The following is a 27,610-nucleotide window of genomic DNA, read 5'->3' as shown; positions in this document are numbered from 1 at the left end:
AGCATCAGCATCCGACACGGTGTACTGCGCCGTGAATCTGTCCCTCTTCCACCATTACGTTGCCTCCCTCCTTTTAATAAAAATATTTCTCTATCTCTGTTTCACCTCAGTCTTCCTCTTCATCGTCTACCCTCTCTCTTCGACTTTGATAAAGTCCTCTCTGTTGCTCACGTACAGGGATATAGGGTGAGTACGATTTCGGCCCCCTTCGGTGGAGCCACTTAACGAGGAGGTGCTCGTTTATCGAAAACTAGTTCCACGTCGGGGACACGGGTAAATCTTTCGTCCAGAAAATACCAGGAGCCCTTTTTTTTCCCTCCCTTTTCACGTGAAACGACAAATGTATTAACGAAGTCCAAGCTACGTAACGTGTAAGCTGAAAATATTAGTATCAAGGGTAATAATGTTCTATTAATACAGATAGAGAAAGATTATTTAATTAGAAGCATTTAATTTAATTAGTCGATTGATAGTTTACAATTAGAAGCGAAACGTAGGGGTAAAAAAGTGTCGGCTTAATTAATTTTATTAATGATACGAGAAAATAGATTGCTGGTTAATTAACTATTTAATCGATAGAATTTTCTCTGTTTTAATGCTGCTAAAATCGTTGATACTATTGTAATCGAAGTTACCTTCGGTACACTCTGTATACCCGTATATACACACAGGTTATCCCATTCTCTTCCTCAGCGTCTGTCTTCGTCGCTTGTTCCTTCGGTCTCTTTTCATGGTCGGTGCTCCGGCCGCGAGCTGGCTATCTCGGGGTGAGGGGTAAGAACGCGACAGGGCTGGCTTTCACTGTCCTATCACCCTGTACTCGTTCTCTATCAATATTTTCATTTCTACAAATATCAAGCTCTTAACTCGATTCGCTTATCTTCACCCGCATCTCGTTTTCAAATCACCCCAATTTTACCCTGAAAGGATCTAACGACTACCCTTAAAAAATGATTAATTCGAATGGTACTTAGCAAAGAGTTTTACAAACTTGGCATAGAGAAAATATATGTGCTCGTTATGAAATAGAAATTACAGTTTCTAAGAAATTCTGTCATTCATTACTAATTAACGATCACTTGCCCCATCATAAAGCGCTATTTCATTGCCAAATGGTTTTCGGAGCAAAGAATTTGGAAGAGTGAATCTCGCCCTGAAAATGTTGAAACACACTTTACTTTATAAATAACTTGGAACGCGTTTAACCATTCTGTATGTATAAATAAGCTCGTATAATATAGTTGAAAAGCGTTTAAATTACAATATCTAGTGCAACGTCGAAATTATTTTAAAGAAATTCAACTTAAATCAATTGCTAAGAAGTATTTCAACGTTGTTCAGGACTAATTACCTTCTATTACAGTATCAAAGATCTAACAACAACTCAGCACTAATCCATCAAAAATCTATAAATAAACATTCTGATACTAGAGATTATCGAATGGAAACTTTGCATTGATAATCATTCTACCATTAATCAATCAAGATATTTCAATTCAAAGTACATATTTCCATTATTTATAAAAAAGAAATAAATGAAATTATTTGAATTTGAAAATGTCCCTCCAATTTTTTTTTCTTTTTATTTTTTTCAAGAAAGTAATATTCAATTTTCGAGATTGACGATGAAGAGGCACGATGTTAAGTAGCCTAGATGGTAGTATCGCGAGATGTTGAAAGGAATATAAAGCAAGGGCACCGTAGATAGATCCGAGCCTGGGCCGCGATTCCGTGGAGCGGGGGCGGCGGCAGCGGCGAAGTGGAAGGCAACGAGGAGGCACCGACAGTAGCTCCCAGACAGTGACTCCGCGCGTAACGACATGTAACCGGTGGACAGATTTTGCTGTGCGTTATGTCATCGATGACAATTGTTCGACATCGAGGCGAATTCGCGCACGGTCAAGGATAAGAAAGTGTCTGGACGCAGCATCGAACCGTATCGTAAGGGAACGCGAGCGAAACTCGCCCTGAAGACGGACCTTGAAGTCGCCGCGAGTCGAGTCCAGACAGTGGAAAGGATTAAAGAATTTCGAGGAGAGAGATTTAGGGTGCGACAAGGCCGGTGCAACCACCGTGTAAGTAGACAGAGCAGCGAGGTTGAGAGAGAGAGAGAAAGAGAGAGAGAGAGAGAGTGAGAGAGGGAGAGGAGAGGCGAATGGTTTCGAGAGAAGCTCGATGGGTCGAACGTACTCAGTGCTGCCAGCCGTAAGCTCGACGGAGTCGACGCCGCAAGCTCGATGCAAATCGACTTTGTACAGATGCCTCGATGAAAATCGACGAGCCCGTTGATCCTCCTCTTCTCTCGCGTTCACCGCCAGTTGTCAAGGTTCGTTAGCCTACCGTACGTCGACGACCTCCGGTATCCGAGTATCCGAGTATCCGAGGCGAACTTCCTCGCTAACCGTCGTATTATCTCACGGTGGAACCACGAAATTCCGTGCGACCGGTGTCAGTGAACTCATCCGGCAGCCTTCTTCTTGTCGCACCGAAAGAAACCGAGGACGGAAACGCGGAGGTGTAGAACAGAGCGTGGCCTATGTGTCCGGTGCATCTGGCTCGCGGAAGTGCTGGGTCAACAATGTCAATGCCCTTAAGATCGATCGTTGCTTGCTCGAAACTGACTTGTTTGTTAATGGACGGTGAGAAATTGACTTCAGGGTGAATCGTAATTAGCCGGGCTCTGCGAGTCCCGTGATCCGAACTAATTACTTAGACGATGGAGAACCGTGTGGCAAACGTAACATGGAATATGGTTTACTATCAATCGGAGAATGTAACCAAGGCTGAGGTGTAAGGAAGAAGTTGATGCATCGAGAATACGCCAAGTATCCTGAGAATCGGTCTATCGGTCGGTGGAAAAGGAATTGAAGGTTACTCGACGAAGTTTGGGGAAGAGTGGTTGCCAGAAGAAGCCGTCTCCGTGGACGAGTGGCAGAGTAATAACCGCTCGTTGGATGGAGTGATGAGCGGGGCCCCTGCACGGGGCACAGCGCCCCGTCGTCAAAGACGTCATCATCATCATCACCACCATCATCATCAGAAACATCAGAAGCTTCGGGACGAGCAATCGTCGGACGAGCCGGAAGAGAAGCGTCCGAAAGTAAATCCGATATTCCTCTGGGCATCGCAGCGAGAGCAAAGGATCGTCGAGGTGAGATGCGAGGATTACGACAAGAGGAATCGCATCAAGCTGACGAAGACCGCGCAAGGATGGCGTTCTATACCGAGGACTGCTTCCAACATGTACTCCACCGACTTGGGTGTCACTTTCCAGAGGAGCAGCAGCGCGAACTCTTCGAATTCGTGCGTCGCAAACGAAGAAAAAGACAAACAAACCGGACGCGTCGCCGTGAACCTTCAGCATATCCCGGCGAAAGAATTGGCGAACAGCCGTACCAACGGTTTGCTCGACAGACACGCCGGAAAGAAGAGGAGTTACGATGAGATTGATAGAAAGCTCGAACACCGACGAGATTATTCTTATCCTTTGGATGAATTGCGAAACGGTAGCAGAGTGCAAACCCAGTGGAACGAGGAACGACGAAGAGTGCCATGCTCCGATGACGAGGAGGATGACGACGACGAAGACGACGATGACGACGACGACGACGACGAGGAGGAGGACGAAGAAGACGAAGAGGAGAGGGACGAAAACGAGAACGAAGTTGTGGAATCGAATAGATTTGACAAAGACTCGATTAGATGCAATGGAAGAAGTAACCTGGAAAGGTTGCAGAAGGACAAGCTGTTCCAGCCGCGAGTCGTGCTGGAACAGCTACACTTTTCTCGATTGCCCGAGGGCGTTCATCAAAATGTCCTTCAGAGACGGGAAAAAGAGCAGAAGGGGCAGAACGAGGATGATGTTATCGGCGTGGAGAAGGCAGTAGTAGATAATGAAAAAAGAAGGCACATGAACAAGGCGGGCATTCAGGATATACTGAACATGATAGATGCGACTGCCTCCCCGGTATTAGCTACCGATACTCCTAGCGCCGATCTGCCTGTCGACTCTACGAAAACCTACGAGCTACTCAACGAAAATTTTCACGCTGAATCTAGCGAGAATACAATCAAAGAGTCGTCTAATTCAACGGTGCTGATGGAACTGTCTAGTAAAATTAAAGAGCAAACGAGAACCGATCTGATCTCTAGCTACCATCATCAGGAGGACGAAGTTAAGAACAGTGATAATCTTGCTGATGATAAGATAGAGATTCACGAAGAGAAAATTCTCACCAGCTACGACACTGAACACGAAGATGGAAAGAAGAAGCCTCGGATAAAAGACGATGTGATCATTGTGTCTATAAAAAATAGCACGGACTCGAAATCGTGTAAGGTTGTCGAGGCGGACGGTGGGCTTGGAACTCGAGCAAAGTGCAAATCGAACTGTCGTACGAAGTGGCAAAACGTGGTGACTGTGAACGATGATACTCAGTTGGAGGCGGAGGAAGAGCGACCCGACGAGCCGGGAGAGCCGATCAAACTAGATTATAACGATAGTTCAAAGATTTTAAACGCGCTTAGGAACACTCCAGGACTTTCGGTGTCTATAACAAGAACTCACACGCCGCCGGAGAGTGCGAAGAACATAACGATACCTTCGACCAGGCCAGCGTCGAAGGCGTCGTCGTCTAGCAGATCGCCGGATTCGCAGGCGGAATGCGTCGAGAGGTTGATGAAGAACGCCGACTCTGCGACAGAGGCGCGAGGAACGTCATCTCCGAAAAGTCTGCCCGGTTTGTCGATCATCATTCCCAGTTACCGATACAGGAACCCTCAGACAGTGGCGACGCATTCCACGAGTCCTGCCAGCGCAAAGGCGCGCGTCGAATCGCCGGAAAGTACCGTGAATTTCCCGAAAACCGACGCGTACGCGGACGGGTCCAAGCTGGACGGATTCCCTCACGAGGAAGACGAAGTCGAAGACGAAAGAGAGATGGAGGAAGACGAGGACGACTGCGACTCGCAAGTGTTGGAGGATCTCAGACGTCAGAAAGCAGACTCGCTGGCGTACGAGTCCGACAGAGACTATTACCATAGGCAAACGGGCAATTCGGAGGATCGTAGAACTCCTCTGGAGAACGCGAAGAATCAGGCGCAGTGGATAAGCTCGAGCAGAAGCAGCGAGGCGCAAGCGAAATGCAAATATCAGGATGTAGAACATTTCGACGAACAAGTACTCGAGGAACTGCGAACCCGCGGTACTGTTGTCTCACCGCAGCCGAGTGGAATTCCCTGTTCACCGGCTTCCAGGAGGCCGTCTTCGGCGTATCTCGAGAGACTACTACCTAGTCCTCCTTGTTCCGTGTCCTGTTCCGAGGACGCGAAGAACGATTTAACTTTGAAGGGTATACTGTCGTCTCCTAATCAATTAGAAGCAAGAGACTACGAGAAGCAGAAGGAGATATCCATCCGATGTGAACAGATACCCAGTGATCATCTTCCTGTTCGATCAGATCACAGCAAGGACACCGAGAGATCCAGTGCGAACAGAAAAGGGAGAAGCTTGCAGGTTCAGAATCAGGAGACGAGGAACTCGGCTAGACCAATGTCCAGCGGTGATATCCATAGCACGTACCTCGTTACGGATCGCGCCACGCCCAAAAGGCCGATGTACACCGAATGGTCGGTCGGTAGGCAAAAGGGCCAGTCGAGTTCCTATCAGAAATCCTGCGGTAAGCTTCGGGTGCACACCATGGAGGAGGCTTGCACCACGTCCACCGGCACGGACAAGCTCCTCGATCCTGCTAGTCAGCTTAGAGAATTGATCGAGACGTCCGGACATCTGATACCCGATCCTCTTCTGGTACCCAGGGATTATCTTCCGGGTCTGGCAGCAGCGCCGGCCAGCGAAATTCCAAAATTACTCGCCTCCAGACCGGAGCTCAGGCTGCCAGAAGCACTGACCAGACCTGATCTCCTCAGGGATCCAGATTTACTGGTCATATCCCTGGCCCATCTTCAGCATGTTCTCGATCACGGCGAAGGTCCGGTCTCCAGGTCGAGATACTCTCATCCGAGGATCAACAACGGCACTAACAAAGGATCCGGTCACGCGTGCTACGGGATGAAAAACGCGTCGCAAACGAGACCGAAGCTCAGCTGCAAACCGATCGGCACTCTAATGCCGGCGCCCATCGATCTATCCAGTAGCAGGAGAAGCAGCCCTTACCCGCCGTTACTCAAGGTACGGAGCGGGTTGCTTAAACAGGAACCGGAAGTCAGCTCCACAGCTAGTTCGCCCGACGACTCGCAGCTATGGCATCCTCTCTTCGGCAGGTAATTTTCATTCTTATTCTTATTTCTCTCCTTTTCTAATTTCCATTGCATGATATTTTCAAGTATAAACGACCATAATCGCTCTTGGTAAATTACTTTACTTACAAATTCTATATGATCACGGTGAAAGGGTTAAAATTTCATATTACCGATCCCTAATTACCAGCTTAAAGGGTTAACTCGTATACAAAACAGTATTCTGTCGCGTTTGTTTCTTCAAACGCTTTGTCCTTCTGTTTTTCTTTTTTTTCACGATAACGTAAGCCTTTTGATCGATGTTTCTACGCGAGATGCAAATACATTGAACCTTTTTAATCACGTCAGTGTACAGGGTAAGGATTTCAATAGGGCCAAAGAGTAGGAACGTCCACATTGTCTTACGTGTTTGCGTACGAAACGCTTTTCAGCTAGATTCTTTTCTCTCCCTGTGCTATTATTCAGTCGATAAAGATAATTATGCCTGGTTATTTTGCTCGCATTCTGGTACGCGAACAGGGAGAAGGAAATATCGCGCGTGGAACACGTTTGAATGAAATAAGTCTGGTCTGTATGACGTCGACTGTAATTAATGCGAAAGAGTGGCGAACGAAAGGGTACAAAGAAAAGAGGCGAAAAAAGGAAACACGATGAAAAGCATGTTAAAATCGAGAGTCCGCGGATTAACCTCTCGCTGCATCCGCAATCTGCATCTAGATTTCAAATCAAATTGCAGAAGGATGTTGCCGCTTTTAAAAAAGATGTTAGAAACTTCATTGTGTTAGCCGTGAAACATCATTTATGGTATATAAAGGATACGAATTTATTTCGTGTAACGTTCAGTTAGATTCGAAAGTGTTTGCAATATTCTTGAATTCTATTTCTAATTATTAATATCTAAGAATTATTATAATTATAATTGGCGAATTTATTTGTCACGCATAAGGCTTCGGAGGAATGCGGGATCGTTCTGTTGAATGAGTAGAGCTCGTCCATCAGAAATCAAGAGTCACCGAGCAACTTCTGATATAGAAGACATACCACATTCACCAAGTGTCGTAGCGATCAATAATTAAGTACCAACATCTTGCAAGCCAGGTATTATTCAATCACCAACAGGAGATTGGTCTTAATGAATCCAGAGAAAATTCTTTACGGGTCGTTCTTACAAAGGCGAGTCACAATGCTGTAGCATCGATCGCCACTGATAGGTAGTCAGTTTTTTTTATTTGAAAATTTGAAATTTCTATGCTTCTCCATTTCTATATTTCTAAATTTCTAGACTTCCAAGTTTCCAAATATAAAATTACTAAGGTACAAAATTTCTATATTTCTAAATTCCCGAATTGCCAGAAATCTGTGTCTCGATATCTCTATGTTTCCAAATTACCAAATTACCGATACTAGCGAGACTCGTACAAGTCCCTGCGATAAAACTGGAAAAATAGAAAATTTCGATGCTAGCAAAGGCATGATAGCGACAAAGCCGGTACACCGTGACCTAGGTGGTAGCACGTTGATACGAGTTACGGTTGGCGATAGTGTGATCATTTGCATTTTAATATCGGCACCACGATAGCGACTGTATTTCGCAGACTCCACCTCCGGTCTGTCAGGCTGGTTATAACGAGCCGATTGACGTGCATACATGACCACCGTTAAATATTTAAACGAGATCGAACGTGGTAAACTACTCTGATATCTCCTACGTTGAGAGACACGAACACGGTTCCTCGCAGCGCCGTGTCAATTAAAAACCATTGAATATCGGTCATTTGCTTAACCCTTTCCCAAAGAAGAATCTTAAATGTTCTTAAGCCTTGAACGATGGAACTGGGTCAATAATAATCTAGATTTAAAAAAAAAATTATATTTCTGAATAAAAATGAAATTTTTATCTGAATTACGTCAAGGGATAAATTATCGATTAAATTTATCGTGGCTGTTTAAATGACAAGAAATGCGATTGACGTGACATTACGTAAGATGAAATTATTTAACACGTTGTCGAACAGGTGCTTTAAATGTTAATTAATGCTTACCGTCAGCATCACTGAATCTGAATAGAGTCTTTAGTTATGTGACAAGTGTTGTTGACGTTTATTAAGACGCTCGTATCTTGATAAAAAGTACGAAAATAGTAATTATAAGATCGTTGAGAAATAATTATTTTCTATCGTATTAACGTATAAAGAAATGTTCAAGAGTAATGAGAAGAGAATTAGAAAAGTGTTATATCAGGGGTAATTAAAAAGAAAAAAAAAAATTGTAATGCAATTTATACGACTTAGTTTGGAATGTCGAAATAATTGGTGAAGGGGAATCATTTGATCACGTAGATTAGATCATTCGTTCCGAGACGAAGAGTCCGAATTCCTGAACTTTCTAGCAGTTAATCTTCGCTAGAATATCGGGACCAAAGTAGATCGCTAGTAGTCGAGTAGCCATGATTTATTTATCGTTGAACTTTTGCCATACTAATTTTCATTATATTTGAAATAGAATAGTAGCCCGACTTTCCACTAGAAATTTCTATTCCATCTACTAATTCCAATTTGAAAATTGTTAGATTCCTCTCAGTAATCTCTTTTGCTACAAATTTTTCAAACCCACTTAAAAAAAAGTTATAATATTGACACTAGAAATTTTTCAAAGGTCCTCTGATCTACCCTTGAGAAAATCTCAAAGTTTTCATTTTGCACAGACCGTAGAATGGACGGTGGAAACTTTGGAAAAAGTTGAAGAACCTTCTCCAGGCTGATCGTAATGTTTCTCACGAGGTGGTCGAATTCTTGATGGCCGATCTTGTAACACGTGGCCTCTAATTGGTGATCGAGACTTCTCTAATTAGGACTGCGTGTTCCACGATCAGCAATTGGCACGGCACGAAAGTGGGTCGTGGCTCCGTGTCTCGCCCTACGTTCGTTGTCTACGTTTTGCCACGACGATCTGCTGTGTTGCGCAAGCAGATATTTCAAATTCATAGCCTTCACTCCTGTCTCGAAGGATTGATAAAGATATCTTTCATAAACGCTTTCATTGTTTGTAGTTCGCTCGAGAAGAAAATAGTATCAGGTTCGATCTTGGAATTCTTTATGCTTCTTTTCTTTATATGGTAAGAAGATTGTTCACAACTTTCGACGGATTTCGATTAAATTTATTAAAAATAGGATTAAAAAAGAGAAGAAAAATCACAGTTAATAGAAGATGCAAATTATTTTATTAGTACAATTGTTAGAATATGAAAAGTATAATATTGGAAATTTTAATTCAACTTTAAATAAAAATAGTCTCGAGGCCACAATGGAGTTGTCGCGACGTCAATTAAAAGTTAATGAAAATAATTTTCGACTTTTTAAGTGTTACTTCGTTTCAGTAGAGAAGTCGTTACCTACGATTCAGTATAAGTCATTACCACCTTCAATTCTCCTATTCTCTCCATTACTCCTTATTGTGACTTACCCATTAAAATTACCTTCATTGTTGGCTTGATAATAGGATTCTCGACTGGGAAAAGTTTTTCCTCGGAATTTAAACTTCACCTTGAGAGTAAGCTAAGAATCCGCTGTGAATTCAAAATACCACTAATTATTATTAAAACCGCAATGGATATAAAATTATATATTTTGCTGAAATTCAAAATATGCAAATGGCGTTCGAAGAAATATACAATTCCCTTTGAAAAATAAAATTGACATTGAAATCCATGGGAACTCCTCCACTTCCGGAGGTGTCACATGCGTCACGCGATACTCTATTCAATACCAATTAGGTTTTCCTAATGACATGTCATTTTGATATCTTCTAATAGCTTGATTTATTCACACGCGATATCCTGTATTGTTAAATTATTGAATTTTTAATTTTCTTTTTTCTTTTGTTTCGCTGAGTTTGTACCAAGTTTTCAGAAGTTTGCCCTACTCCGTCGCGGTTAGATGCGATAAAGCAAATGAGTATTTTATTGTAACACTCTGGTACGGCGTCGCGACGCAGGAGGAACAGTTTCGTACGCCCTTTCGCTCCGTCGGAGCACTTGTGTAAACAGCATTAGGATGCTACTCTCCGCGTTGCGCGATGAGCGGACGGCTTTAATGAGAAGGAGAGGGTATTAAAGGAGGGTTCTCATGTGACGACATGAACGTTCATCGATCGCAACCGACGGGAATTCGAAAGCCGCAGGCCAGCTACAGAGGGAGAGTGCAGGAAATTAAAATCAAAGCCGCGTTTTAACCGTTTTGCTGGAGCCTCATTCTGTCGACGACAGAAACAGCTTTCCGTTGTTTCGATACCGACGCGACGATTCGTCGATTCGTTGTTTTGCCTCTCGTTTCAATATTCCGCGCTTTGAAACACATTATCCGATAAAATTGTTGAACGCTTTTTTTTTCTCTCTCTCCCGGCCGTAATCGAGCGGCAAATTATGGATGTCTTCCGATTGCATTTCCACACGATTGTCCGTATTATTGCCGGCGGATGATTATTAATTTTTCTTCACCTCCTTTTTCGCGTTTATCCATCTATTCTCGTTTGCTTATTTTTAGCCCCCACCTGCGGAAACAATTTATCTCGATTAACTGTTTCATCACTGATCAGAGAATTATTCGGTAATAATAGATTCGTTTGTCGAAGTGATTTTATATTTTTGTTAACAATCATATTTTATCTGAATTATAAAAATATAAAATTATAAAAGGAATTTCATTCAGTTGATAGATTTGAACAGCAGCGCATTGTTTCTTGAAATTATGCGTCCGACTTATGCTACTGACTTATACTACTGCGCTGCCGAGAAGTCGCAGCTACTGCTTGTAAATTCGAAACGAACATCGGCCCGGTGTTTTTCGTTTGATGAGGAGAAAATTCGAATGTTGACCGATGAAAAATCGTATATCGACTTGTCTATCAATGTTAGCCGAGAATCGCAAGGCTGGTCACGATTTACGATGCGTCCAGTTGGATCGGTCGATGCTCGCCGGCCCTGAAGGCTTACCTCGCCTACGTCCACGCCCACGTTTCTACCGAAGAGAGAAAAAGACAGACAAGAGAGAAACAAAAAGACAAGAATAATAAGAACTTGTATCTATCTCTCTCTTCATCTTTCCTGTTTTTCCCAACCTTTTTTAAGGGTCGGACCAGCTAGACCAGTTTAAAAAACACCACCTTTTGGGGAATTTATTTTTAACACGTATTTCAATAAAAAATTTTTCCATAAAGGCAGAAAAGTAATGGTAATTGATTGAAAAATTTCATGGGGATCCATAGATCTCATCTCACCAATTAAGGATTAATTTCTATTTTTACGACTCTCTACCCTGCTGGACACTTCTTCAATCGTTTCTTCCTTTTATTTTCCTGTACACTTCTAATTGACTTTCTTTTGTCTTCTCCTTTATCCTTTGTCTTCTTTTATATTGTGAGAAAACAATGGATCTCGTCGCTATTTAGACCATTACCCTTGTTAATGATGAATTAGTTTTAGAAGTGATAATTAAAGGAATAAAGGTGCACATTTTTGTTTCTCAATTTCTGAAGATCGATGAATACCAGCGACACGAAGACTTCCGTAGAATTGATTCGAAAGCGTCTTGCGCTTCCTCGATCGATCAAATTCAAGGTTGCTTTCTAGGTTTCATGATTCGTTCAAGTAGTGTATCTTTGCCTTGAATAGATCGAGTTGATCGATTCCGTAGGTATTCCTTTGTCTTTGACAGAAACCGCTTTCCTTGAAATTCATCAAGGGTATTAAAACCAACATTTTCTATCGTCAATACCTACCCCAAATTTGGGATTTTCATATTTTTTGCTAGACCTAAGATTCAGCAAATATTTTCTTAACTTTAATAGCGCTTGTTTAAAAATAATTCTCTTCTTTTATCGAACACTTTCAATCATAATTTACACTCTGAAGGATGCTATCATTAGCAAGATGTATCATTTTCTTCTCACCTTAAATTATCGATCGGTAGAAGAACGCTCGTAAATAACGACGCTCAATTTAATTAGAGAATTATCTTCTCAAATGACTTTATTAGTATAAAACATAATTAAATGTTCAAGTTTTATTATAAACTGTGAAAATAAATCCAAATTAATTTAGTAATTTAAATTCAATGAAATTATTTTCAAATCAATTTTCTATTGTCAAGGAATAACTCGTGTTCAACAATGCTACATCGTTGCTCGACGAACGTTGTTGCGGTCGTTTCTGCGAATTAGATTAGCGAAAACATTTCAAGGCGACAATGTCGACGTTCGCTTGAATGTACAGGGTGTCGTGTAACCAGTGGTACAAGCAGAAAACGAGACGATTGTTTGTGCAAAAGTAAAAAGAGAACATTTTTTTCATTGGAGATTTCATTTTTCTGAAATTCCATAAACATAGCGAAACATTTTCAAAAGTTTCAAAAAACATTGTCGGTAATAAACAAAAATGAAGAAAAATTATGAAGATATGTTTCATCCCCCCCTACTGGAATAATTAAATTTTGAAATTCAGAAAATTGGAGCTACAGTTAAAACAAAGTGTCGTAGAAAGAAATGTTGAGCTACGAATTTCTCTTTTATTCGTAGCAGCGATGGTTACACGACACCCAGTATACGCAAAACTCGAGTATCAATGACGTGTGTTGCTCGCTGGTAGTCATTGCTGTCTGGACTACTTGAACGGGCCAGCGTGTATGTACTTACATACTACTGGGCACATCGTACCCTACAAAGAGAAGAGTATGATACTCGAGTTACGCGAGATACGTGAGATACTTGTCGATACTCGAGATACCTGGCTCGAGGACACCAAAGGAGGAGGGGGTCAGAGACAGCTGAAGTCGGTTTAAAAGCGTACGGATTACGAGAAGACACTCGAATTACAGAAGGTACGGGAACTGCGAACGCGAATCTCGGTCAGTGGTCGCAAGAAAGTGCACGATCTAGTTTTAATGACGCCATTGGCATTCAGGACGCTCGAATCTATTTCTAGAGCCACCGCTTAGGCTACTTTGAGGAATTATGAATTTTATCCACCGCCTTTCGGTACACTCTAAATCACTGGAGGTAGCTTATCATTGTTGTTTTTAGAATTTTCTTTATTGAATTTCAGGGAAAATTACTTAAGGATTGAATAATGTTTTACATTGTTATCTACACGAAGGCAATCCACTAATTCACTTCCTTATTTCTGTCGCCTCTTCATTACATTATTTACTTAGCTACATCAGTACCCCTAATTGATCCGATTGATTGATCCCTGTTATAAGATTAAATTTCAGGGTATTTGTAGCGACGGAGGGCTGACGAAAACGGACATACCGTAACACACATGGCAGTGATTTTAGGGCGTAGAGATTTGTACTTAGCTCTTGGGAGCCATGAGACCTCTCTCACGGATCGATGTTCGTATAATATACTAGCTGTATAGACAATGTGTTCCTGCAGCTAGATGGGTGGATTCTGCTATGTACGTTCGGTTCATAGACCCTGGTCAACGATCCAATCTACCTCTCACGTTTTAAATGCTATTCCGGATCATTGGTTGATTCAGAAGTCATAAGTTTATTATTAGGTTCTGAATGTCTGACATTTGATGACACGAAAGTATCGCAAAATGGCATTTATGGTATATCAATTTCAAGCTTCAACATCGATGAAAATAATTGCACAAAGTTTTTATTCATTTTTTTAATACCTATAAAATAACTTGTTGTTAATTATTGCAGATAATGACTGAATACAAAGTGAAGAAATTATTACTACTGTATTATGGTATCTCATCCATGTAACTTTCGTGAACAAAGTTTTCTCCTATCTCTGCAAATAACGGAGATATTTAGGTATTCTCTTTCTCGTGGCTCATCCTGTGTACAAAGGTTTTCAAACTATTAAACTACATAATATTCAACTTCCATAAATGCTATTATGTTTGCTCATGATTCTGGGCTGTTTTACGTCATGGACGGAATAACAGTGCCAAATGTTATACAAAAGTTACTGTTGCCTAAAATTTATCATCAATTTCCATATAGAAATTGTATCTTTATACAAAAGTGTTATTAAATTAGGTTTTTTTTTTAAATGTACTCTCTGGTGAAAAATTCTAAAAACGTGAATTTATACGTAACTGCGATAAGTTCAACAGTACACACGAAATGGGCTATTTCAGCTCACCTACAAGCTTTAATATTTCTTCCATTGTATAGGCCACGGTATATTTCCATCCAGTCGACATTTTCATTCTTGTCTCTTTCCCTCTCCCTCTCATTGCCCCTCTTTCTCGTTCTTTTTGTAGCCGCGGAAAATTTTCATTCGTATAATGTTTCGTTGTGCCATTTACGTTGAAGTCGTCAATGATTCCTCGCTTACGTAAAAATGGTGAAAAAACAAAATGCAACGATGTACGAAAACGAAAATACGATGAAGTAAGCTTTCAGTTATGAAATTCAACCGACAGTAGAATGAGGCGTTCAAAATAGACAAGAATCTTCAAGTATCGAAAAAATAAATGAAAAAATGATTTATCCAATGGATTGTTCTACAATTAGTCTAGAATTTTGTCAAAATACACCTACCAGTGTGGTATTCAAGGAACAGAAGGTTTCTTAAAAATCCAAAGTATTTTCGAAAACGTTGTAAACAAGTGTCCATGGAATCGTTTCATCGTTGTACATTCATGAATAACACAGATCAGGTTAATTTTGGACTTGTTTCACTTGTAACATATTTGCACGAAGGTCAGGGGACAAAGCACGTGTCACCAGCCTCGCCACGTGCCACTCTTTTCACCAATATTTCCTCCCCATCTTTCGTACAATTTATATGTACAATAGAATCAGGGATGATAGGTGTTCATCACTGTCAATTTATGCATCTGTGCATATAGAATTAAGGAGACTTTTTCGTACATTAACACCGATTAACCAGATTTTCTGGTTGGCTCCTGATGGTCTGGTGCGAATAAAATTAACGATATATTTCCTTTTACTACAGAATTTTAATTTTATTCATCTTAATTAAGATAAAATAATCTTCTTGGATGAAATATATATGTATTTTATAAGTCATTACATGTCAGTTTGATTTTGCATATTTCTTTCCAAGAAAAATTGCAAGAATTTCTGAAGTACAGCCACCCATAAGAAAGGAACGTCCAACATTTTATAAAATTTATGAAATTCCCCGTTCCCTTATCGGAACGTCATCTGACTGGAAGGATATCCAGCAGGAAAGTTCAATGTCCAAGGGACACGTGCGAGTACGAAGGTCAAATGACTTGCGAAATACGAATATCCTATCCTCTGACGTTGTGGTTCTTAACGCGACCACCACCCCCCAGAGGGTTTAAACCCGGAAAATAAGAAAAACTACACCTGTATATAATATAGGTATGTAGATACATTCTCGAGGAAAGGGTCGATAAACTTTGCCTGACACGTGTACGGAAGATTCTACATCGGTTGTGTATTCGATTTCGCGTAAATTTGCAAACGTGGCAAAATTGAAAATATTTTTCCGATCTTCTCGTGTGTATATATACATACTGTAATTTTTTGGTTACAAATTTCTTATGAATGATAAAAGTGAAAATATTATGTGATAAGGGTAGTATGATAATAATAAGTTATTTTTTGCCCCTATTTGCTAGAATTTTAATTAAGTGTTATCTCACCGAGAATCGTTTCCTTGATCTGAAAGAGGGTGCAAAGTCAAGTGAAATCGTTCACCAGCTGCTGAGTATTTCTGGGAAGTCAGCAGAATTGCTGGCTCCCATTTATCCTTAGATTAATCTGTTTAACACGTTCGGTACAACGATGTTTACCAATCAATGGCGTCACGAATCTAATTTAGTCAAATAATTGCTAAAGAAGACAAATTTAAGAAAATGTTCATTTGCAAGCTTGCAGAGATAGATATATAAAAATTAGGATTTTAGAAATTCACATACTTTAATATTAGAGACACGTTAAATTAGAAGCACGTAAGTTTTCTGGAATATGATCCAAGAAGTGGACGCTGCACGCGGGTTAATCTCTTAGATATTAATTTAATTTCAGAAAATTTTACACGTGTGTCTAAATTAATATTTTCACGATAACTCAAGAGATTTTATTTATCATCGTAACTTCAAATTTTCTATCTCGAATTTATATCCATTTAGAGATTACTCGTTTTTACACATTTTTGGAATCGACAGAAATAATTCCTAGAACTTTTTGAACACCCTACATAGGCAGAGGGTGGGTTCACCTCCGTGTCGTATGACGTGGTGGTGCTGGTGGAACGGGAGAAAGAGACAACCTAAAAGGGAATAGGTAATGAGAATAACATAGAAGAGCCATAGAAAGAAAGAGATTGTAAATAAAACTGGGCAAAGAAAGATAAAGGGGGTGGGGTTAAGAGAGCAGTGATAAAGTTAGGGGAAAGGAAAGTAATAAAAGAGAAAGGGAAAATTCATAGTGGAAAAGGGAAGAGAGGAAGTGTGTTGTGCGCACGTGCGGGCCAACAGCACCTCGATCGATCCTCCTCGTTTCGAGGAGTCGTTAGAAGCGGAGTACCGGTACTCTTCGAGCTGCTACTAACAGCCGTACGTCAGACAGCCGTGTACTATGGCACTCGAAAATTTTCAGCCACGCGAAACTAAAGAAACACTCCTTTATGATGACACTTTTATTCTTAAGTGTTGCCGACTTCGGATTCACCGGCTATAGTTTTTCGTTTTTTTTTTTTTTTTTTTTTCTCCTAACAAATTGATCTGAAATTATATCTTCTTCCTCTATCCATTCGATTCTTCTCGATCTCAACAACTGTTGGACTGTATTTTTTATTTTAGAGAAAGAAAGAATTGGTGTATGAATTTCTTTTGATTACAATTTTTATTTAATTATTTTAAATAGGAGGATAGTAAATAAATAAAACGATCAATCGCAGTAGCGTTTGAATTGTGTCAAAGTAAAACAACAAGGAAGAATGAAGTTATATTTAAACGATGAAAACGAAGGTAGCCTTGTGAATTCATTATTGCGAGGAAATTATACTCTCACTGTCGAGAACTTATCATTTTGCTCGCTTAATTGACATTGCAAATCGAGCTGAAAGTACGAAAACGTAAGTGTTGTATTCATTAAGGAATTTAATCGAGGTCGTCACATTTATGACAAGAGAACTCTTAATCGAATAACGAGCTGTATTTCAGTAATGAAGCTCGTTATCGTTCGATGACGATTAACAGACTATGTATACTTATCGTGTCTATGTACATAAGAACGGCGCCTATTAAACAGCTGAAAGAAAAAGAAGAAGATATTAAACGAAAAGACAAGCGTATTAAGAACTCTATATAATTACACGTTTCAAGATTTCCTTTTTCCTTTTCGTTTAAAACGACGTATATTTTCTTTCATTCATGAATAAATCACGAAAAAATTAATACGAAGTGTTAAATGATCTTAAAGATAGCAAGCAACAAGAGCTTCAATAAGTTGAACGTAATTACGTGTATTTTTAATTGAGGCATGCTTGTTGAATAATTGAATTATGAACGCCGATCCGGCGTTTTACTTCCTCTATAAATATGTATATACTTTGGAAAAAGCACGAGCTGGATAATGTAAAACGGGCCATTATACATATAAATGGTATCTTAAATTTCTTTATACTCTTCGCAGATAGTACACGCATCTTCGTAACCTGTGAAGGAATGAGAATTAATTCAATTTTAATCTTTTTATTGCGGTACACTCTGAGACGAACTTATCTAACATTTGATGACATAAAAGCATTGTACACTGTACATTTGTACAATGGTACATTAATTTGAAGCTTAATGTTTGAATGACTGCATACTTGTTTCATCATTATTTTTAGTACAAAAGGACTAGGCTTATATTTCATTACTATTTGGAATATAAGCAATTGAAGAATAGCTAGTGTTTATTCCATCGAAGAATCAGCCATTTTATGTTAATAATATTAATGAGTGCTTCATGTAAACATTTTTCTGAAACTTTTAGCTTTAAATTGATGTAACATAAGCAGTATTTTATGACACTTTTATGTCATGAAATCGTGTCAGACTATTTATACTTCAAGGTTGGATATCTGATATAGTGCAGTAAGCATTGTTCGTTGCAATTCATAGCTACTCATTTTATGTTAATGAAATCAACGAAAGTTTTGGATAGTTATTTTCATGAAATCTTAAGCTTTAATTTAATGTATCACAAGTGCCATTTTGCAACATATCAAACTTTCCATGCCTCAAAGTATCCATCCATCTATTATAAAATAAAGGGGTTGAAATCTGAGAAAAAGGATCGTTATGACTAATTAATCATGTCTGATTTATAGAATACAATCACGAAATTTGAACGATTAAACGATTCCAAACGTGTCTCATAAATCATACGTACCTTTTTTTTCATTTTCGCGATATTGACAGAGGTTCGCAAGATGCTAAGATCTTTTTAATCCGTCGAATATCAGCATCGATTTGTCGTCGACTTAATGAATCGCGAGATTTACAAAGAGACGATGAAAAACGTTCGTATAGCAGACAGAAATTTTGCTGACAATATCGCGAGCTTCTGTTATGATTGTATCCTCTCAACGGGGAGCCTTCGAGTTGGATGAAAAAGCACAAGTTCTGGCGAACCTTCGATCGCGAATTCATATTTCATAACCGATGTGCTCGTTCGAATGAGAAAAGAAGCGACGATACGACGGGAAAATTAATTGCTTCTACTTTCAAGTAGCCATCCTGTTCATCGTATGAATGAACTGTGTGTTCACTGTCTCGTTTTTCAACTGTTTTACATGCACGAAGAGTTGTAATTATTCATATACGTTCTTTTTGAAAAAGAACAGTAATAAAAATATATTATGACACATGTAAGATTAGTAATAATGTGCTTATGAGAAATTACGAAGGTTGGGTATCGCCGTCATTCTAATGGGATCTTGGAGCCAAGAATAGAGCAGTTTGAAATTTAAATCCGCAATTCTTAGAGCGAAAGAAAATCGAGTTATTGAGTCTAATCTTGTTTAACTCGATGATATACACGTATAGTTTAATTTAAATTTATGATCTAATTAAAGCGTTGTCGCGTTAAGAGAATCTGTCAACTTTGTTAAATTTCCTTTCTGTCAAAATTATTTTCCATTCAACATAAAATGAAAACAAAAAAAAATGAATATAGTATGAAATACAAAATTGAGGGTTAATTCACATACTCTGTAAATGGAAATAGAAAAGAGGGATATGAATAGTAGGAAGATTAAGAGGAGTAGGAAGCCCACTTATCTTCTTTTCACTCTCTTAACATTAGTAATTATGTAATTAATATCATTCACTACTACCAATTAATAATATCAACAACTAATTATTACCTCGGTAACATATCATTACACGCTATAACATTATACAACGAATAAGTAAATTGCATAAATTCTACCATGATGCAGATTTTATCAAGATTTTTATTTCATTCCATTTACGAAGTCTTATTTTTATCACGGCAATTATAATTCTACCTCGTGTAATTGTTAATTTCATTTGTCTGGTAAAAACATTGAATCTGCACCACCAGTAGTATGATGCTCGCAGGATACGGTTTTAGCTCTTGGAACCTGCGCCTGGTAGTTAGAGAACATGAAAATAGAGAAGGTATTTACTTATAGTTGTCCATCAGTGTTGGGATAAAATTCTAGGGTCCCAAACCGACTTCTGGTAGCTAGGGACCATGAAAATAGAAGAGGTCTACCGTGTGATAAGGAGCGGGTACTTTAGAAAAGGGCAGGCAAGGTCTCCACCTCCAACTGACGTCACAGCAAATCAAAATTGGCGATGAATAAATTATTAATTACTGACTTTCAATAAGCAATTAATTAACTATTATGATCGATTCTTACAAAGTTGTGTGAATAAATAGCTGGTGCATTAGACTTCATTGTTCAGTCATAAAAGTGCTGAAATTAATTACGAGGCGCTAGAAAATATCAAGAATGTCGATCATGTGAGTGTTTCTAATTAGTGTCACTTTGAAATATTTATAATTAATTAATTATAGACAGAACACTTGCGAAACCTATATGTAAAAGTTGTTACGGGCGTGTACTTTAAGAATCAATCATAAAAGTATATAAATCATTTGCGGGAAACGAGTAATTAATATTTTTCTGTCGCGAATTATAATTAGCTGAGTGACGTCACGAGAGGAGGAGTATATTAGTCTATCCTTCTCGCACAGGGTGCTGTTCTTGTCGCACAGTACACTCCGTCTACCTCCTTCACTTTCATGTTCTCTAGATTACCAATTCGGACCTAACCTACCTAACTAACCTATCCTGCTAACCTGATCCGCTAGATGGCACTGTTAACATCGTTAACTAATCGATGAAATACAATGGAACAATTTTTTTTTAAACAATTATGTATTTAGGTGTATATTTATTCTCTATTTATTCTACTGTTAAAATTTATAAAAATTGCCTTAAAATTGCAACAGGTCCCAAATGTTTGTTTAGTTTTCAAGCAAATGATATATTTAAATTAACAATGCAACAAAGAGATATTATTTCCCAAATGCAAAAAATTTACGTTAATCATGAACAAAAGGTATGCACAGAGAATTTTTTTTTTCAAAATTGCTTTGTGACAAGAAATTCGTATTGGGAAGAATTTAATCGAGATGAAGCAAAACTGTGAATGGTGAATGATGGTATTGAATGAAATTAAACAGTCGTGTTAATCTACTGTCTGAATGCTAAATATTTGATCCATGTGTCAGAAGTATGCAATCTTATTACATAAATTGAGATTAAGTATACAGGCCATATGAGCAATTTAATGAAATTTCAATTACATTTGTAGGTAATAGGAGTACATGAAGTAGTAGAAGTGCACGAGTGCCTAGGTAATAATCAGCATTTTTTTGAACTTTATTTCAGTAGATATGGATTTCAATAAATCAATAATTCTTTTCAAATAACGTAAATTCAAGTATTACCTCGTTTGTAATTCATCAGCAATCCCACAGCTGGCCGAGCGATTATAAGGGATATCAATTTTTAATTACCTCGTACCCGATGGAACTCAATGCATTATATTCACAATTGACAGAGAAACGGGATACGACGGATATAACGCAACCTTGTCCTTCTTTCAATTAAAATAACACGATTACGCAGAAAAAGGATACGATCTCAAAAGCTTGTTACGTTATTTTTCTCGCTCGAAGAAGCTGTTGCAGCTTTCGTGTCGCGGCCATGGTATGAAAATAATTCGGTTAAGAGAGAGGAAACGCTCGACGTGAATACGATAACAGATTTATCAGTCGTTAATACTGTTCAGGGAAAGAGAACCGCTTTAATTCCCGGCAACACGAATAAATGAGTCGACACTTTATCAAGAAGATGAATTGATGCTTTCAGAATTTATTTTTAATAATGCAATTAGAAGTTCTTTAATAACATTGTACCGAGGAGAGTCGTAACTTATCTGATATATTATTTATATCCTGAAATATGCAAATTTTACGCTCACAGGTGTGATAAAAACATATTTGGCTTCTCTTCTTGATGCATTTAGATGCATCAAAACAAGGCGGTACCTGTGTAACACACAGGTATTGTAACGATTGAATTTTTCTTACACGCAACACTGTCTTACTAATGACCAATAACTCAAGCTTGCATTTTTATGGTATTTAATGCTCCTTTCACTTCACGTCTTCGAGCCAGGCGTCTGAAAGCGTCATGTTTACACTCGTACAACAAAAACTGTGCAATGTAGAATTTCTTAACAATTACTTGATTACTGTATCAATGAAAAGCAACCAATTCTTCAATTTCATATCACTTTTATTCATAATTGTCCTCAATTGACATCGAATAACAATTTTAAATAACTCTGACTATATTTTATTAAAAAATGTAATTTCTCATCAGTATCTGCAAATCTGATAATGTCGTTTGATGAAAGCATCGCCATATGGATTTTATATCTGAACCATAGACTGGTCGCGATTAAAATCACAATCACCGAATGCCCACGCGGTCGTAAGATCGTTGTGAAAGTAATCGTACAATCCTGTTCTTGTTTTTCAGCCAGAAGAGACAGCAACAGCAACAACAGCAACAGCATCATCACCAGCAACAACATCAGCATCAACATCAGCATCAGCATCCCTCATGGCACAGAACCACCTTAGCATCTTGACCATCGTGACCGTGACCCTGACCACAAGCCAAGTAGTCCTGATACTAGGGGAATCTATTCTCACTAGCGAAGAAACGTATCGATGCGATTCCTTCTGCGAACAACCCTGCAGGAGTCATCGAAATGATAAAAACACGAGGGGAGAATCTTCAACGTTGATGTTTCAACACACTACGAACATCCACTCCGACGCGTTTCTCTTGGTCAAAGCTCTCTGCTTTGATCATCTTTGTCGCACATAGGGTGCCCCATGTTCGTCGTGGTTACCTTTACTGTACGTAAAGTCTTTGTCGTGAGTCTGTTTTCTGGAAATCTTTTTTTCCCCTGTGTGACACAGAGTTTTCGTTGAGTTTTTTCAGAGACTGCTGTTCCTAATTTTCTTCGCGTTCTTCGCTTTAGATTCGCGGCGTGGAGCATCGAGGCTCGTTTCAGATCGCTTTCGTTGCCAAAGTATTTGCGTATGGTAGCGCGAACGCGTTAATCTATAATTAAAATTCTACAATATGGTGGTAAACATTTGAAAAATTAAAAAAAAGAAAAAAGCGAAGAATTAATACTTTTCCACTTGGGGGAAATTGAAATTTTCGTTTTAAGCACTTGATAGAAATATCGCGGACGTCCTACGTTGATTATTCTTCCCCTGGTTGATACGTTATGGGGGCGAGTGGTATCCAGGGCAACAGTGCAATATGCGAACGCCGTGACGAAACGAGAATTCTTCATATCACAATTATCTCGTTCGTGGGTATCTCTAATTCAGTTGATCGTTTTTCTTTCGACAACTTGATTTGTAGATTATTATCATAATCATGGCAATCACTTTTGATATCTTTCAGTTTCTGTACCGCGTGCTTGAAGAAAAGAGGGTTCAGAATTTACAGGGTAGATAGTACTTACTAAAAGAATAAATAATTCTTGATGAAGATATGATGAAAAATGAATATTGTTAAATTTATAAGGAATTTCCTTGCTTCGGGAAATTATAGACTATCCTGCTATATTCTTTCTCAGATGTCCGCAGAAAGTATTCTTCGTGTCTTCCTTCCACTTTCATGCAGACCTTGTATCTTGAAAGAATTTCTAACTTTGTTTGAATCATTTGATTGGCATCTTAGAGTACTCTAGCAATATTCAATTTGTTACCTATTCTCAATAAGAATTATTTGTTTTATTTTCCAAGTATTATTTACTCTTATCATTTCTAATCCCTTTTCCTTTTTTTAAACGCGCTGTTTAAAAGGGAAGGCAGAAAGATTTTTATGGATAACGATAGGAAAAGTGTTGCAATCAGCACCAAATTGGTTTCCATGGCTGGATCTTTGTACTGCTGGCAAAATGGTGTCTGACTCATTCGTTCCTTTAGAAGAAGTAGATCGATCCGTTGTAGCGAGTAGCAAAAGGTATTTAACCGCAAAGAGATAGAGTGTTAAGATTCAGATAGAGATAGACTGCGAATCGGGAGCAGTATGTAAATAAAACTCGCGTGTTTATCGTGCTGTGCGAAGTGCAATGTATCATAAATGGATGTAATTTCATAGAATTCCACTGCGACTGTACCATACGTGTATCCGTAGGTGAACAGTGCATAAAGATACGCGTTGTCTTGGGAGCACAGTAGGATCGTTGTGTTTCAAACGATCATCCATACTGTTCGCATTAGACCACCGGTGCATCGGCAAGCGACAAAAATGTTTATAACAAATGCGTTTACATAAGTACGTTCAGAAATGTCTTCGATCGTAAGCGATAAATTGTAATTTTACCGAAGAGTTATTGCTTCAGCAACAAATTCTCTGCTGGCAAATTAATTCTAGTCGATGCTAATTGCGTTCGCATCGACGTGACTGATGACGGTTGTTGCAAACGTCATTGCTCCTTACTTGAAACGACAAATTGTAATCAATTACTTTCTCCTTTGATTGTAAATTAATGTTGTAATTACCAGCAACGAATTCTCTGCTAATAGATTAATTCCAAGTAACGTTAACTATTTGATGATTTAAAAAAATTGTATACATTGCTTGCTAATGCACTAATGGTGTTATTTTTTGCTTTTACATATTGCGAACGGGATTTTTTCTTATTAATCGATTTCCCTGTGATTATTTATCAACATTAAATTTGTGCAGATTATAGTAACATTATTTAATTGTTATCTGAACTACGTGCAATTTTAATTGAATATGATTTTTGTACAAATATCAAAGATTGTTACAACCAGAATCATTTGTTCGAATGATTGTGATTGATTTCTGGTTGACGTGTAATGTATCGAATTAATTTCTCTCCGTTTCGATTATGCTGTTTCTCCAAATTTTTACTTGAACCGTCGAATCAGTTGCTATTGTTATTCGCCCATTGTTGTGATCGTTTCGTACTATGATAATTATTTTTTCGAGCATCGTAGTGAAAAAGCGTAATAAGATATGTACACGTAATAAGCGGCAGAACGTGCAATAACTTTTAATTGATGCGTTTCAGATGGATCGTCACGACGATCGTGATCTTTTCTCATGATTCTGTCCACCGAGACGTATTAGTCCGCTATAAACAGATATTTGCATCCTATGTCTAAGTCGAGTTTACATGCAACAAGTGAAGTATGCAGATCGTTTATGCAAATTAACAAGGAAGTTAATTCTTCGCACGGACAGTCTCAGCTATTTAAATGGGCAATGCTTGCTGAATCGAATGTGTAGATTTATTTGAAAATTCGTGAAAGGTGAATCATTTATTTTTTTTCTTTTTGATACTGTCAAGCTTCGAAATCGATACGACCGGTGCTTGCGTATCCGCTGGTCACGAAGAACTTAATATAGCTTACGACTAATTAGGTCAAATCAATTTTTTATAGCCTCCATCCGTTAAGGTTTAAATTGTCCCATGAACTACTTTATTAGAATATTCTTGGTTATTATTTCAGCATGAATGGAAGATAAAATGAGAAAGTTTATTATTATTGTGTCAACAGATTTATATTTATATTTATATTTACTGCGAGAGATCAACGAAAAGGTATAAGAATATAAATTGCAAAAGTGAACTAAATTGTTATTTAATATAATTTATTGTACTTCGTTTAATAATTAACAGAAATTTAACAGATTAGATAAAGGAAAACATATCAAGGGCGTCATTTTGTACATATGTACTTTATTTAATTTTTCTTTAAATCACAAGTACCTGCAATTGTTACATTGTTTTTCTTTATAAAGAGAAATTATTTTTTGAGTTACACCTGTAAACTCGACTCTGACTAACTGAACAAAGCTATTGAAATATTATTTATACCAAGACCATGTATCGAAAAAAGAGAAACTGTGACTATGCGCGTCTGAAATGACGGAAAATAGGTGCTATTCGATAGTTAAAAAAAGAAAAGGAAATGAAAAAATTATTTCGGTGAACGAAAGGCACAGAAAATCGTATATAGGTAGGGTCTTATTAGGTAGAGAAAATATTTTACATAATATACACATAGGACGTGCAAATGTATTGGAGCATCCACGACTGAGTGTATCTGTTCGTACACGAAGAACGACTATCTAAATATTTCTTGGTGTTTGCCATTAATTCGATAATTCAGTACCTTTATAACTCGAATTTCAAAAAAGAAAATTGAAGAAATTTTAATATACTTTGGGGAACATTCGAAGAAATGAAAATCATAAGATCCCGTTTAGAAAAATGCAATGTGTAACAATTTACTTAACTTAACAACTCTGTATTTATAATAAAAACTACTAGAAATCGCTTTCACTTTGCTTACAGTCCGTAAAACACGTAACTAATTGAATCGTTCGAATTCAATCGAATTAATTAAATTTCATTGCACAAAGTAAAAAAAGAACATTTCGAAATTTGAGGACGGTGAAATTTCTTTTGAAATAAGGAGGATAAAATTTTAGAAATTATTTTTCTCGGGACGTTACGAGTTTAATATAAGCAAACGAAATGTTATTTAATTTCATGACTAACGGAGAGCTGATTTATAAATGTTAAACTGGCAAACATCGGGAAAGTCGATAGTTGTCAAAGAGAACTCGAATTACTCGGCTGCGACTAGAATAATAAAAGGAGAACACCGACATTTCTATGGGATGAGGTTTCATAACGGAATTGTACACTATTAATTCGTGTATCCAAAATAGATGATGCATTCTCGATGTCCGATTATAGACGTTCCCGGTTTGCAGTTAACAGGTTGCCGTGTGTCATTCTGTTTCGATAACGATTCATACTTTCCATGATTTATGGATGAGGAAAATGTCCTACATCGCGTAAAGTCATACAGGCGTGTTAAAAAATTCAATGAGCTATATATGTGTGGGAGTGTATGTGTGTGTGTGTTACATTCTCGACGAGTTTATGAAGAATGTACTCGATAAAATACACGATAAGTCCTTCTTACCACGAAGAGGTATCGACACGATTCACGTTACTTCGAGGTTGAAAATGTTAACTTCCCTTCCTTGAAGAAAAAATGTGCTAAACATTCTTCTAAAGACTTTCGAAGTCTATGATTCACTTTCTAACTATTGAATAATTAATTTTTTAATACCATAGAAAATATCATTTCTCGCTGAAAAATATTAATTAATTCAAAGAAAAGTAAGTACTAAGCAAATGAACTTATTCTTACTATAATAACTTTTTTCCACATTTATGGAAAAGTTTTTCAGAAGTACACTAAACGAGTAGAAGGATGTCCTTGTTCTATATCATGGAAAAAATATCTTAAATATTTTTATTGCGACAATTTTGAAGCATTTAGATAGAGACTGAAAAGAGACTGCTCGACATCGTGTTTACTGCGATCGTGGTTCACAATTAATTAATTATTATCATTACTATCCTTCACTACCACGTGCCACGTGGAATGTATAGATTTATACTTGTTTGTTTATTTATTGTTAGGTAGCAAACATAAAGAAGAAGAAAAAGGAAACCACGAATGAAGGTTCTCTGTGCAGAGAGGAGCCAATTTTTAGATCAACCTTGACTGTTTAGCCTTTAGATTTTATTAGCTATATAAGAACGACTAAAACATTATTTTGTTGATATATATATAAATATATATAAATATATTGTACGACATTATTGATTATAAATCATAAATAATCTGTAAATATACGAGACCAACGCAAC

General features: G+C 38.1%; 1 protein-coding gene across 1 annotated transcript; it reads left to right on the top strand.

Annotated features, from left to right (window-relative positions):
• The first annotated feature begins 1,610 nt into the window (after positions 1–1,610).
• Positions 1,611–26,903, top strand: LOC114871326. Its single transcript, XM_029177083.2, has 2 exons — positions 1,611–6,282; positions 22,351–26,903. The coding sequence occupies exons 1-2, from the start codon at positions 2,963–2,965 to the stop codon at positions 22,460–22,462; spliced, it is 3,432 nt and encodes a 1,143-aa protein (XP_029032916.2). The 5' UTR covers positions 1,611–2,962; the 3' UTR covers positions 22,463–26,903.
• The last annotated feature ends 707 nt before the right edge of the window (positions 26,904–27,610 follow it).

The sequence above is a fragment of the Osmia bicornis genome, chromosome 12, assembly GCF_907164935.1.
Source record: "Osmia bicornis bicornis chromosome 12, iOsmBic2.1, whole genome shotgun sequence".
Lineage (NCBI taxonomy): Eukaryota > Metazoa > Arthropoda > Insecta > Hymenoptera > Megachilidae > Osmia > Osmia bicornis.
This window is presented reverse-complemented; position numbering and strand designations above follow the sequence as displayed.